This window comes from Nyctereutes procyonoides, unplaced genomic scaffold, assembly GCF_905146905.1.
Source record: "Nyctereutes procyonoides isolate TBG_1078 unplaced genomic scaffold, NYPRO_anot_genome, whole genome shotgun sequence".
NCBI classification, from domain to species: domain Eukaryota; kingdom Metazoa; phylum Chordata; class Mammalia; order Carnivora; family Canidae; genus Nyctereutes; species Nyctereutes procyonoides.
In genome coordinates, this window is record NW_026575082.1 from 18,133,710 (window position 1) to 18,148,517 (window position 14,808).

Consider the following 14,808-nt stretch of genomic DNA (forward strand, 5'->3'; position numbering starts at 1 on the left):
TGAATAAAGAATCCACCCTTGTGCCTTGAACATGAACTGAACTCTGGTATGTATACATTAGGAGACACAAGAACCCAAGATTTGAAAAAATACCTTTTAGATTTGGGAGTTTGTCATATTGTTTCAGAAAAGCAGAAAGTTCCTTACTTCACCCAATTTTTTTTAGTATTTGGAATCAAAGAAGTCTAGGAAAGGTCCTGTTCATATTGCAGTCTTGTTGAAATACCTTTTGAAAAGCACACTGAGTTCACCAGAAAGGAAATGCATTTGGTACAAGTCCTTGCAGAGTGCACTGCTTTATTTTAATAAGATGCAGTGATACATATAAAATAGACTTAAAAAAAAAAGGCTTTGCTTACTGTCAAATCCATGTTTTACCGGAAAAGGTTTTGATGGTGTAACCCAACTACTAAGAAATGCATGCCTGCAAATTCAAAGATTATACAGCTTAAAGAAACTGCTTTAATCAGTGTATATCAAATAGATTTAAAACCAGTTCTTAGTTCTGATTAAAATATGTTCCTGCTCCTTTTTAGGGCAAAATTTTATTTAGACAAAGAAAACTGTTTTCTTTTTAATATTGGGAGTGAATGCTCTCTCACATTTGTTTTATTTTGGGCTGTATTTTCCTTCTTTTTATCTAAGAGCCACTTGGAATTTAAAGATGAATTGTCACAGGGAAGACAATCCATCTATCATATTCTTGACTTTCTTTTAAAGTGGACACACTTGTCTGTTCCTGTGCCCTACCTCCCTGAGAACCACTTCAGCAATAAATCAGGCTTGAACTAAAATTCCTTGAAATAAAGCAGAAGTTTTACATTCTAATTAGCTTTGGGAGTGAGTGGTTCTTGGGTGGCTCAGTTGATTGTCTGGCTCTTGATTTTGGCTCAAATCATGATCTCAGGATTGTGTGATTGAGCCCTGCATCAGGCTCCAAGCTCAGCATGGAGTCTACTTGAGATTCTCTGTCTCTCTCTTCCCTTGCCCCCTTCCCCCTTTCCTAAATAAATAAATAATAAATAAATAAATAAATAAAATCAATCTCTAATCAGCTTTGGGAAGTCAAGGGCCATTTTACTAGAAACCCAAAGAGATGTGAGTTGTGTTCTATTGAAGACCAAAAGGACCCATCTGTCTCTTTTCTCTGGAATAAAAACACATATAAAGCAGACCAACTGACCAAATATGGCCAGAGTCAGGGGTCTGTGCCTAATGTTAGCTCTTACCCTATCTAGGCCCACCTGACTCCATTGTGTGGCCTGGAGGAAGTGACTCAACCCTTAGCCCACAGAAGTGATGCAGAGGTTCTTAAAGAGAGCCCATCAAAGACGACTCAAGATACTAAACCCAGCTTCAAGATTTAGTGGAGGTAATGTCTCTTAGTTGGCTCTCCCTGCAATATCACTGCTGAAACAATGTAAGGATATTGTTTAATTTAATGAGAACCATGTTTTCAAAAATCAGCATGGAGATGGGGAGAAAAAAGCATCCATTTGTATACACCTGTGTGCGGGGCAACCACACTGTAAACTTTGAAAGGCAATCCGAATCTAACATACTGTGTTGAGAGTGGCAATCAGCGTCTGCAAGAGGCAGTAACATGGAGTAAAACAGTTCAATCCCTCAGCCCCCCAACAGAGGTAATGCTCTTCCTTTTCCGAAGGAAAAGGGTCGTTTAGCATCTTTTGTCCTCTCACTGGGCATCCCCTCCTCTCCCTCTATTACTGGTGACCTCACACAGAGAACTGAAGCCATGGGGCGTCGGAGGAAAATCTGAGGCCCTGTTATGTCTGGGGCGCTGAGATCTAGAGAGCTGGAGCTACTGATCAGGGTCCTGCCCAGACTTAACCCGAGTAGTAGAGGGTCCATCTTCCTTTTTCTGGGTTGAGATGGAAACTGGCTCCGCGCCCTGCAAGCGCGCAGGCTCTGGGGCGACCCGTGGCGCTGTTCGTGGTGCTGAAGCCCGTGCGGGGCGCCGAGGCCGCCACCCCCACCCACAGGCGCTAAGCAGCCAGGGGCTCTGGGCCGAGATCGATGGGAGGCCAGCCTGGAAACAGCTGCCGCCCACAGAGCTACAGCCAGCTCCACAGTTTGGCTCCAAATCTAGCTCATTGGCTCACTTCTTTGCAATTGCAAAATGGCTGGTCGGTTCACTTTCCCTCATCCCAGGGGATTTCACAGGGCCCACCTCTGGCTCGCTGACTTGGCGTATCTCTTTCCTGACATCCTCCCTGCCAATACTAATTCTCTCCTACCCCCTCTTCTCGTACAATATATTACCTTTGTAGAGCACCTTACAGTTGGCACAGCTCTCACTGGCACCATCAACTGAACCGTTTCACCTACACACATCACCATTCCTCTTCTCCCCCATAGATACTTTTTTGATTTCTCCACCCCTCCTCTCTCAAGCAGGAGGAGACTATTACTTCAATGTGCATGCAGGATGGGCAAATCACCTCACCCATCACAGCAGAACCACTGATTTCTCTTTGACAATGAATTAGAAGCAGTGGGTCCCAATGGACAAGGAAAAAGTCCCTCAAGAATATATGAGTGGGGGATGGGGACGCATACTAGGAGCAAAATAAGGGAAGGGGCTTGGGCCTCCTGGGAGGTGCAGGGTTTATTGCAGTTAGAAGACTCCCGGCAGATGGCACTCTAGCTCAAGGTGCTCTCGACAGAAGCCCTGACTAGGTTGGGGCTCCACCTCAAACCTTCTTTCTGCCAAATTAACTCCCCAACCGTGCCCCAGCCATGTTTGCAGGTCTGTCTTCCTCTGGATCCAAGCACTTATCCAGACTACACTCCTGCTAATAAATTAGCACCGTTTGCACAATTCTACTTACTGTAATGCACAATGAACAAAACATAAATAGAAAAGAGAGAGTTAGTAGGAGTATTTTTTTTTTTCTGGTGTGACTGATGGCGCTCAGATCAGAACTGTTTAATCATCAATAACATGATTCAGCAATTGGGAAATGTAAACAAATTGTGCAACTGCTTGCTGCGGTCAAAGCCCTGAAGGGGCCTACAGGACTGGCCCAGTTTAGGGAGGGCAATGCCAGCAGAATGTCCCCTCCCTCCCACCAGGGTAGAGCTGGCTATGCCTAGAGCCTGACTGGTGTGACCTTTGGCTTTTGCAGCACACACACGATTGGACTGGGGTTAATGGCACTTTGCAGGGAGCTCCAATTGAGTAAACAAAAAATGCCTTGCCCTGTTCTAATGGAGCACATTATTATGAGGCCTAAGCCTTCATGCAGGCCCCTGCAGCTGCTCTGCAGGTCAGTGCTACCAATAAAGCAATTAGCCAATGAGAAAACTCTTCTTCCCCGAGGGGGACTGTGAGGGTTTTGTTGCAGTTGCTGTGCTTTGCTTTGGGTTTTTAAACAGGCAATCCAAGTTGATCTGAGCCTCTTACATCAGACTCCAGGATGAGGACAGTGAAATTGTGTGTTTGCTGAGTGTGATATTTTAAGGGACTGGTCCCTTGCTCAACATAGCCTGGAGAGCTCACTGCTTCCTGTTCAATTAACCTGAACCATAGCTGAACTCTGGCCTTTGAACTCACTCAGCAGATAAATACATTAGCTCACCTAAGGAATCATTAATATTTTTCAATCACAGAAAACAAACATGAATGTCTGAACACAACCCAAGAGATAGCCAATTAGGAATAATGCATGTACTATGTTGAAAAAAAATCACAAATGGATGTTATTTACAGAACAAAAAAGGGTCAAGGAAGAAATGAAATGGATCATGCCAACAGTTCTGGAAACAAAGGGGACTTTCATTTTCATATCTGCAAACATGAGGGGTACTGAGGATGAGGAACATTTAGCAATTCCTATTCTATCTCTACTGCTCTAAAAAAAAAAAAAAAAAAAAAAAAAGGTTGTCCCTTCTGTTGGCCTGGTTTCTACTTACTTTCATCAGAACACAAAACTCCAAGCCCTCTGTCTTCTGAAGTGACTTTGGTGTCCATGCTCAAATACGTGGTCCAAAATATGGCATTTCTGGGACAGTTCTATTCTACTCCTGATTTGCTACAAATGAATCCAAATAATTTTTATGGAAGTATTAACTGCTTTGAAGTACCAGCTTGAATCAACCAAGCTAGTGGCTGGATTGAAATAAATTTATAGTAGAAAATGATGCTCCTGAGACATTGCTACTCTAGCATATAAACACATTTTCTTTTGTGGAAAAAAGGAGAGAGAGAGAGAGAGAGAGAGAGAGAGAGAGAGAGAGAGAGAGAGACGCTAAATGCATCTATTTTGTTCTTAACCCTGCATGTCATCTCAGAAGAACAAGAAAAACATCTCCAACAGAGTCATTACACATTTCAGTTTGATTCAATTTCACTTCCCACAACTCTGCCTCCTGACCCCTCCCCTCCTACCCCCCTCCTTTTCATTTTTGTTTGGTTTGGAGTGTGGGCTTAATGCCCAGCTATCCTAGATGAGAACACTTAAAGGAATATCACAAGCACGAAGGGTAAATCTATTGAACGAGGGTCTTTAACTATGTGGTTTCCTTAAAGGGAAAGGTTGGATCAATAGGATCAATATGAAAGGTTTCCCTGGCCCTGCATAAAAGGGTAAGGGCTTCTCTTTTCACTGGTTTAACTTTACTCTCTGACAAATGCAAATCAATGGATCTGTGTTTACAACAGATTCCCTAACAGACTCAACTTGGGTAAAGCCCAGAGCCTCGCCCTGGGGGTGGGGAGTCCGGGCTTGCTCGGGGAGGATGCTTTAGGGCAGAGCTTCACGCTTAAGGCCCCGAGGGTAGAGTAGGGAGTGAGCTGCCAATAGCTACCAATCACCATTAAAGAAGGGCTCATGGCCCACTGAGATTTTGCTGCTGCTGCCTGTGGAACACCAAATAGGTTCCTCCAAGGATGTCTCAACCCAAATATAAAGCCCAAATTCCTAGGATCTGGTGGGCCAGTCAACGTCATTTCCTACCTGTATAGATTTGTGGGGTTAACTGTACAAAAGCAGCTGGAATGAAATATCTAAAATTGAAGCAGCCCTTTCTTAGGTGGTAACTGGCTCTCTTAGCGATGGTAAGGCACACCACCAAACCTGTGGGTTCTTTCCCCCTTAATTTTACCTTTCCCTTTAAAAATGTGATGCTTTCCAGAGATTACATGATTTCAAGTCAATACCAGTTACAGAGAAATTATTTTTCTTCCTGCAGGAGAAAGTATATGTATATTTGATTACATGAGCCAAAGTCCGATGCTGATTAAATTACATTGGAGGTGTGCTTCCAACCCAAACAAAGTCTGCTTTCTACAGGAGAGTAATGGATCTTCGAATGGCGACAGAGGCACCAAAGTGGAATGCAGAGCCTCCCTTCCCTCTGGGGCAATTTGCGTGGGGATGGTTTTTCATTAAAAAATGTCCACGACTTCTAGGAATCCTGCTCCCTAAATAAGACTAACTCCATATGCATGTCCACAGCCTGCCCTTGTGCTTTGCCCATGCCACACCTTGTCAGGTATCAGATGGGCTGAATTATCCAGTTTCCCATCCTCCCCTCTCCCTGTGCTTACTAGAACCTATGCACATTTTCCAGAGTTGTTGCCTTCAGTGAGACTTGGATAACAAAAAGCCTTTCCCAAAGGCAATGAAGTGGGGTGGAGGGACAGAGTGGGTGAAGAGGAGTGCTGGTGGGCCTCCAGCCCGTCTTGAGCAGGCTCTGTACAGGATACCATAAATGACTCCATTAGGCTTCTTCATAATGTTCTCTCTCCACCAAGAAAAGTATCACCTGGAGAAAGTGACTTTCCCCAGATCAGGAGAAAAAAAAAAAAGTGTCTCTAAGATGGTCAGGGGTGAGGATAATCCAGAGAGTCTGTAGATAAAGTTTAAGGCCCAGGGCCTTACTCCATACACACCCTTCTCCCCAGGGCCCTTTATCCAGGGAATTATTTCTATTTATTCCCCTCTCATTTCCCTTCCTTTGGCAAGAACCCAGAAATTAAATCTCTCTCCTTCTCCTTTGAGGTTTTCATTCCTCCAGGGATCCCCCTACATGATACCACTCTTCCCGAAGACAGTTTCTGCCAACATCAGCCACCAGCTGTGGTGTGGTGAGGCTCAGTATTGTCTTCCCTCAACCTCTTTCCTTTGATATTCCTTTAGAAACAGATACTAATGGACAGAAAACCAAGAGTGACCTGACAATAAAGTCTTGTGTCGAAGACAGAAGGAGAGGCAAGCTCTCCTTCCCTAAGGTTCAGGTTTGGAGCTTGATGAGGTAAACCTGCCCAGAGCCCCATTACCTCCAGATAGACCTGACTCTGGAGGGAAGTAAAGCATTTCTCCTCTTGGAGACAATATCTGGGGAATCATTTTCCCCTCTGCCCTCCCTTCACCATTCACCAGAACCCCTGCTCTATTTTGGGGTTCTAGGATGGATATAAAGGACAGTCTAAATGCACTAATCCCTCCTAGAACCTAGGAGCTTTTCAAGTGGGGTCAATGGGGAGGGGGACAGTTGTCTTCCAGTTCTGAAGGACACCACTCATCCTCTGTATCTGATCACCTGATCCAGGTAACTGCAGTTTTCAGGAAGGGGGGTAGGGCAAAGAAATCAAGATGTCTCAAAGCTCCCGTCATTAAGAAGTCCACTGGTGGGGAAGCTGAACCCCATCTCTGGGAATGACAGAAAGAAATACCAGTTCATCCTTTGGCACATCTCAAGGCAGAACCATGAAAGATTTTTCTCCTTCTCTCCTCCCTCTTCCTCCTTTTTCTCATTTTATTCTAGAAGAAGGAAGGAAAACACTCCTTTCCTTCCAGATTGAGACCACCTATTGAAGGAAAAGCTTAGTTCTCACCAACTGGAGGATTTAGGATTTTGAAAAGCCAGAACAATTTAATTCCCATCCCATCCCCACGACCACCCCAGTTCTTTCATTCTTTTCAGTAAAATTCACCTTAGTGTTCCTGTCTGGAAGAATAAGCCACCATTTGGCAAGGGGAGCCACTGGGGCACGGGGTGCCCATCTCCCCCAGGGGAAGGAAGGAAGAGCTCAAAAATCAGTCAATGCAGGCGCCTCAGGAAAAAAAAAAAACAAACCAACTCCCACTCGGGTCTCAGAGCCTAAGTTCTCTCCAGCTAGCGGGAAGGGGTGGGGTGGTGTTCCCCAGTCTGATTTTCTTAACTTCCTGCCACAGCCGGTACAGGAAACAAGATTCTTCCCGGGTTGACCCAATTAACCTAGAGTAGACCCTTCTGAAGGATGAAGCCCAAGCCTTTGTCACTGGGGCAGCATTTAATTTCCCACCTAATGCAAACACTTTAGGGTGAATGATTCCTTTTAATGAAGACCCAGGAAAGCCGCGAGGGGATCTGAGGATCCAGAAGCTGCGCGGCTACTGGGCAGCTTGAGAGACATTTCCAAGTTGGGTTTGGTCGTTCCAGTTCCCGCAAGTCGAGAGGTAGGTCAAACGTCATGGATGGCTTAGGAGGAGGGAAGAAGTTGCCCCGGGCCCAGTTTGATGGGAGTCATGCGGACCGGTAGTGACAGTACCCCAGGACAGAGGAGAGAGGGAGAGAGAGGGAGGGAGGGAGAGACACGAGCCCCGAGGACTCCAGCACTGTCCCCTGCAGCCCCTTCATGGACTCCACCAGCCGCAGAGCCCTAGGCCGGGAGCGCAGGCCGCATGGCGCGCTCGGGCTACAGAGATGGCTAGCAGCTCTGCGACCCAGAAAACCTCGGGAAGGGGCCGCGCCGGGGAGAAGCCGTGGCCGACACCCACCGGGGCCCACCGGGAGCAGGGGCGCTGGGGAGCGGGGGCGCTGGCGAGCGCTCTGCTGGGAAGAGCCCGCCGTCGGGCTTACTGGAAACGCGCCGGATCAGGTTCCAGATCAATGAGATCTGGGTCCACACGTTTACGTTATTGTTGCCAGCATTAATGCTCTTTTAATCTTCTAAACATTATCAGCATCGATCTCCCTCCATATACACATTTGTTTGAGAAAGTGACATAACCACACGGTGGAAAGCCTGGAATAAAAATAAATGCACAGCCACCCGCGTCCAGGGCGCCTGGCGGCCTAGGCTGCTTCTCGCGCTCGGCTTCACCACCCTCTCCAGCGCCCTGTCCTCTCCGCCCGCGCCGCTCACTCTAATGCGTGTTAGGAAGGTGTTCTCCAGGCACCCGGGGCTTGACCAAGCAAGGACAGTAACGAGCTTTCCCATCATTAATCCGACCGGCCAGCTGGCAAAAGTATTTTGTGTTGGACACGGACGTGGATGCGTTGGGTCTCTCACTGCCGGGAGACTTGGGCCGAGCTGGGCCAGAGGCGGACCAGCGGAAGGGGTGCGGTGGGGTGTGAGGTTCCGACAATGAGGTCCCTGCCTCTCGGCTTAGAAGGTGCCTTTTCCTTGGCACCGAAGGGGACACGCAGGCCTGTGGCGCCTCTGGCCGGAGCCGCTGCGCCCTGTGCCGGCCAGGCTCTACCGCTGCGGGCGTCCTGTGACCCAGGCCACACCTTGGTAGGTGGGTGAAAGCCCCTCAGGTGCCTCCAGCCTGGCCGCTGGGAGTTGCTGTCTGAACTGGGCCGTGTGTCTATCTACCGCCGCCGGATGTGTGGCAAGTTCCAAGCAGGCCGCCCCGGAGCCCGGGTCTTGGGAGGCGCAAACCTTGGCAGGTTATTGTCAGAGGCTTTGCTCTGTCTTCTGTGCGTTGGAGGAAACCACTCCTGCCAGGGAAGCCTTGATTTTCCTCCGTGACGCTCCTGTCCAGGGTTTACCCGGGTTTTTTTTTCAGTCCCTCCTTTTTTCGTGTTTGTGCTTGGTTCAGAGACGGGCTCAAAGTCTGGGAGTGTTTGTGTTCAGACCTGCGGGAGTTTGTCCTTGCTGCCTCTCGCCGGGGTATACAAACTGCCCTGCAGGAGCATGCCTCCAGAACCAGGACTGGACCCAACTGGGTACACCTACAACCACCTGCTGCCCTGGCCACCTTTTCCTAACGAAATAGTGCTCTTGGAGTCCACCTCTCTGAAAACTAGTGCTGGGGCGATTTGAGTTTACTGTGTCTTGTCCCTTACCCTTAGAAATGCCACCCTGAGCTGTGGGTACACCAAGCAGTTGCCACGGGGGAGAGAGACCTGCGGGAGGCAGGTGGGAGCGCAGAGGAAAAACCTGCTCCTGTAGTGCTGGGGTCTACTTCACCTGAGGGTGAGGTCTTATAGGAAGTGATCCAAATCAGACCTGGATTCTGAGGTCCCTCAACCCCTGTCTGGTTGGGCCTCTGGCAAGATCCAGAGAGGTCCAAAATGAGAAAGGGAAATTAAAAGGAGACTAGGGGAGAAAAAAGAGGCCTGATGGGGGTGAGCTAGAGGTGCCCAGCGGGCTCTCCGAGGCTTGGGCCTGGCAGTCAGGTACAGCCGCCCCATGGAGCCAACAGGGCTGGCTTCTCCCCGGGAGCCCTACCGTGTGGGCCGTCAGCAGCGTCCCCGTGGGGATTCCGATCGATACTCCTGGCAGGGAAGGCCTCTGCTTTTCTTCTCCATTTGCTCCTGTCCCCTAGTGCTCCTGAGCACATAATACCTACTTACCAGTTCTGGCTTCTGCGTCAGTGTCTGAAGAGACTGATCTACTGACCCCAAACTGAAAAGCCTCCTACGTAATAATAACCACTCAGCACACTTGTAGTTGCAGATAAAATGGCCAGATAAAAAGGCTAAAGCTCTTGTCCCCTTTCATCGAGGGGTAATAAAACAGACACACATTTGAATGCTTGAGCAAAGCGGGGTCCTCAGCAGGAATTTCCCACTCGCTGAAGGAGGCTTCCAGTCTCCTGTGGAGGTGGCTTCAGCAAACTCCTCCCTGGAAAAGCCTGCATGCTTCCCCAAGCCAGTCCCTAAAGAGTGCCCCCCTACCCCGACTTTCCTGGGGTGCGTGGTAGGACTGGGGACCCCCATGTATGCCACATGTGCCCTTGTCCCAGCAATGCTTGGGGCTGAGGTCGGTTAACTGGTAAAGCATACTTGGCATATCACTTTCAGACACATATAGGCACAAGGCTTTTTCTTTTCTTTTCTTTTCTTTTCTTTTCTTTTCTTTCTTTCTTTCTTCCTCTCTCTCTCTCTCTCTCTCTCTCTTTCTCTTTCTTTGCTTTGTCCTTTGCAGGACAGGCGTGAGGGGGCGGCAGCGCTCTGACATGCTCTGGAATAGAATAGCTGTCATCCTGCCTTTACTGTACCCTCCACTGCAGCTGCCAAGTTCTTTCTGGTCCCTTGTGCCCAGAAAGCCAGCGGGTGCTCAAGCTCACCTGAGAGGGACTCGAGGTGTTCCCCCCCCCCCGCCTAATACAAAGAGGGTACGCCACTGTTCAGAAGTGTCAGTAGCCTCCAGTTTATTTCTCACCACTGCCCTCTATTCACTGCTTAATCTTTCCTAGGAGCAAATCAGAGGAAATTGTAGGAGACAATTAAACTAGAGCTAAAGGAAAAAGATAGATGACTACACCTACGCGCAAAAGTATAAAGAGTCCACAGATTTGGGGAAGCTTTTTTTTTTGGGGGGGCAGTTTTCTGTATCTTTTCAGATCAACACTGAGGGATGATTACTGCCTGGAGACCGGAATCCTCCCAACAGCCGGTATAGGCAGAGGCGGGCAGAGTGGAAACGCCCCCTCCCCAAGGCCGGGCGAACACGCCCCCAGCCCTGCCGGGCGTCGGGAGAGCGCACCCCACCAGCCGGGCCCAGCGGTGCGAGGAAAGCCCCAGGGAGCCGGGGAGGAAGCGCGAGCTCGCCGCTCCGGAAGCGCGTTGCGCACAGCGGGCTCCCAACCGTGCCGGCCGCACACAAGGCGCATCCCACTTTCCGCACCAACGTCAATCCCTGCCACTACGAACGGTGCCCTCGGTGGCCCCGCGGCTCCGGAGAGACGGCCCCGGTCCGAGGGCAACTGCCCACCCGGACTTGCAGCAGGGTGCTGCGTGGGGCGCCCGGCCACCCTGCCCCTCGGGGCCGGCGGCAGCTCGGCCGCGCCGCGCACCAAGCTGGGGCTGCGCGCACAAAAGCGCACGGCGGTGTGCCCGTCGCAGCCACCGCTGCGTCTTTCTCTCCGGCTCCCGCCGCCCACACAGGAGGTATCTGTGCTCCTAGAACAATAGAGGGCTGTACCTCGCGGCTCGGCCGCTAGAGGAGGCACAAAGAGCCAAGCCCGCTCCAGAACAATGTAACCAGCGCGTCGACCCGTCCCCTCCCGCCGGCCGCCGGCCCTCCCCGCCGCCGCGCTGCGCGCACAATCGGCGTCCGCTTCATGCAAAGGCGGAGCCTGCAGCCCGCGGCCAAGATGCGTTAACTAACCTGCATCTTAATTTTTTCAGCACCTCTTCTAAAGAGCGCCTAGCCTCCCTCCGAGCTCAGCCAAGCCTCGGCAAATGCCAGCAAGAGCTGGGAGCCGGGCCAGGGCGGCCGGCGAGTGTTGGGGAGCTCTCCCGTTCTTAGTTTTTCCTCCTCCATTCTCCCGGAGGTGAATGTGATAGTCCCGGCCTCCGTCCTTCCACGCTCCCCTCCGTGGGCAGTGACGCGGGGACTGGCCCGAGCCCGGCTCTCTCGGTGCCACACTCCCCCAGGCCAACGCCGAGGCCGGAGGTGAGCCCGGGAAGCGCTGCTGTGTCCTGGCCACCCGCTCCCCGCGCGGTCGAGATTGTGACTCCTGCTAATAACTAAAGAAGTTTGCCTGATACGGTGGTGGGAGAAGAACGGAGAATTTTTTTTTTCCCTTTCTGAAGAGCAACTGCCTCCATAGAGGGGGGACCAGGCAGCCCGGAAAACCGAAATGTATTGTCTAAGCAAGAGTTCAAGTGCACAGGGCTTTGAAAAAGGCCAATCCCCGGCCTCTGTGAGTCCTGTAAAGAGAAGGCTCCTAGTGCACACTGCGCACCCCGGGTCCCTTGTCCCACAAGTAGAGAAGGTCAGAAAGAGGGGGTAACATGGGCACACGGGGGGAGGGGGGGCTGGTGAATGAAATGTGGTGGTGGTGGTGGGGGTCGGTCAATGAGAGCTTGGAGTCCAAGAGGGAGGAAGAGAAATATGAAAATGCAGGAGAAAAAGAGAAAGCAGACAAGGAAGAAGGGAGGAGGAGGAGGAGGAGGAGGAGGAGGAGGAGGAGGAGGAGGAGGAAATGACAGAAGAAGAAATAAAGTGGAGAGAAAATAGGAAGAGCCGAGCGGGGAGGAGGAAGGAGCGGAGGCGAGGCGCGCGGACCTGGGGCCACAGCGGCCCGGAGCCCTCCCCGCAGCAGCCGGGCTCCGGGGGGGGGGGCCCTCCTGGGCTTACCTGCCAGGCGTAAGGCGGACATGCGCTGGAACTCGGGCTCCTGAAGCCACTTCCACATCCTGCGAAAGGTCTCCCTGCCAGATTTGAGTTTACTCCACGGTTTTGGGTTCCGCAGCAGGTCGGAGAGCGTCCCCTGAGACCGGCACAGCACCCTCTGCGCGAAGATCGCCTGCGGGATGCTGTAGCGCTTCAGCTCGGCCGTGATGCGCTGGGCCACCTCTTTGGTGTTGATCTCCTCCAGCTGGCCCGATGTGGCCACCTGCGAGCCAGACGAGGACGAGGGCGGCCGCTCGCGGCTGGGCGCCAGCACCGGCCCGTGGGACTGCGCGTGGCCCGGGTGGTGCAGGCCGTTGAGGTGCGACATCATGGCCGCGGGCGGGGTGCCCAGGCCGCGGGACAGGTGCTGCTCCCCGCGGGTCAGCATGGCAGTGTGGTGCGCGTCGAAGTTGGGGCTGAGCATTTTGTCGTGGCCCGGCGGCCCGTAGCTGGGCAGGCTCTGCTGCGCGTTGTGGAGGCCGCCCAGCCCGTTGCCCAGCGGCGCGGCGGCCAGCGGGGACAGGCTCTGGCTCATGCCGGGCATCTCCTTGTAGGGGCCGTACAGGTTGTTCATGGCCGGGAGCCCGCGCTCGTCGCGCATGAGGGTGAAGCTGCCGCTGACGTTGCCCGACAGGCGCTGGTGGTGGTGGTGGTGGTGGTGGTGCGGGTGGTGGTGCGGGTGCGGGTGGTGGAACTTGTCGGACACGGTGGAGATGGGCGGCAGCGGCTGCAGCGGCGTCAGCGTGGTGTAGGTGTTGCTCATGCCCATGCCGGGCGGGGACGAGTCGCAGGACATGCTCATGGCGTGGTGCAGCGGGATGGAGAGCTCGGGCCGGTAGTCGCCGCCGTCCAGGATCGAGGCCATGCTGGTGACCATGGCCGAGCGCGACGCCGCCGCCGCCGCCGCCGCCGCCGCCGCGGTGCCCAGCTCCTGGTGTGCGGCCGGCGGGGGCGGGGGCGGCGGCGGCGGCGGCGGAGGGCCCCGCAGCGAGCCGGCGGCGCCGCGGGCCGCGTGGTGGGGGCTGGGGCTGGCCAGCAGCTCCTGCTCAGGGCCCGGGCCCCCGCCGCCGCCCCCGCCGCCCCCGCCCCCGCCCCCGCCGCTGCCGCCGCCGGCCGGCCCGTGCAAAGTGCCCAGACTTTCCATTGTCAGCTCCGGGTTCATGGCGCAGCCTTCTAGGTCTTTGGTGAGGCATCGATAGGCGGTGTAGGCAGCCTTCATTCAGTCCATCGGGGCCCGGGGGCGGCGGGGGCGGCGGGGGCGGCCGGCGGGCGGGCGAGGCGCGCGTGGCGGGGCCGGGGCGCGGGAGCGGGGAGGGCGCGCGAGTGCGGGAGTGTGCGCGCGGGCGTGCGCCCCGGGCTGCGGGCTGCGGGCTGCGGGCTGCGGGCGCGGGCGCGGGTGCGGGTGCGGGCGCGCCCGGGGCGGGGTGGGGGCGGGGAGGGGGCGGCCGGGGCGTGCGTGCGGGGGGGGCGGGGAGGGAGGGGGGATCACCGGGCCCCGCCGCTCGGGCCGGCGCGCTGCCTCGCCATGTCCGAGCCCGCTCCGGCGCCGACGTCTTCTGTTTGGGTGAGCGGGAGCTGTCCAGAAGGGCTCTGCCGCTCGCCGGGGCAGCCAACCTAGCCTCCCGGGCGCGGGGCGGGGCGGGGCCCGATGGGCGTCGCGCGCGGCCACTCCGAGCGCGCCGCTGCCCCGGGGGGCGGGCCTCCGGGGCGCGCCTGCCAATGGCCGCGGAGGGGGCGGGGCCGGCCGTTTCAGGTTTGGCTGACGGCTCTGTGCCTTTTTTTTTTTTTTTCCTCCTCCTCTGCCACTAGAATCGAACGTCAAGGAGAGGGAGGGAGGGAGGAGAAGAAGAAGAGAGGGTCGCGGGGAGAGAGAGGCGAGAGTGCGAGCACCGGGGAGAAATGTTAAAGATGCCGCCCTCGGTCCCTCTCGAGCAGCTGCGATCTGTAGAAAAGGGCATTGCTTTAGTTCCCTTTGCTTCACCCCACAGCTTTCTTTTTCTTTTTCTTTTTCTTTTTCTGGAGGCTAGCAAGCCAGTCTGTGCTGCTGGAAAAAAGAAAAAAAGAAAAAAAAAACAAAACAAAAAACAAACCCAAGTCTCCTAGCGAGCCACTTCCCAAGCGTCTCTATCTCAGAGCCTGTAGTTGACCCTTTTACAAATGCAGGCGCTTCTGTATTTCTAATGCATGCAGGGCAAATTCCCCAGACCGAGGCGTGCGCGGTCTGCCCGGGCGGAAGGAACCCCAAGCCCCGCGCCGCCTCCGAGCTGCGCCCCGCGACGCCAGCCCCTCGGCGGTGCGGGCCACCGTAGTCCAAAGCAAACTTAACACAATAACATCATTTAATTACCCGGCGAGCCCATAAATCTCCCAGTTATGAGGCTGCAGCAGGGCCCTGTGAGGTTGCAAAACAAAACTAGAACTCTAGGAGCTGCGGCTTCGAGGCGACC

At 53.7% G+C, this 14,808-nt stretch overlaps 1 protein-coding gene across 1 annotated transcript in view; it reads right to left on the bottom strand.

Annotated features, from left to right (window-relative positions):
* LOC129514651 (one cut domain family member 2) overlaps positions 1–13,580 on the bottom strand; it is a 60,010-nt gene extending 46,430 nt beyond the window's left edge. Inside the window, exon 1 of the mRNA XM_055333413.1 lies at positions 12,326–13,580. Within this exon, the coding sequence (XP_055189388.1) occupies positions 12,326–13,580 (1,255 nt within the window). The remainder of the gene's footprint in view (positions 1–12,325) is intronic.
* Positions 13,581–14,808: the final 1,228 nt, after the last annotated feature.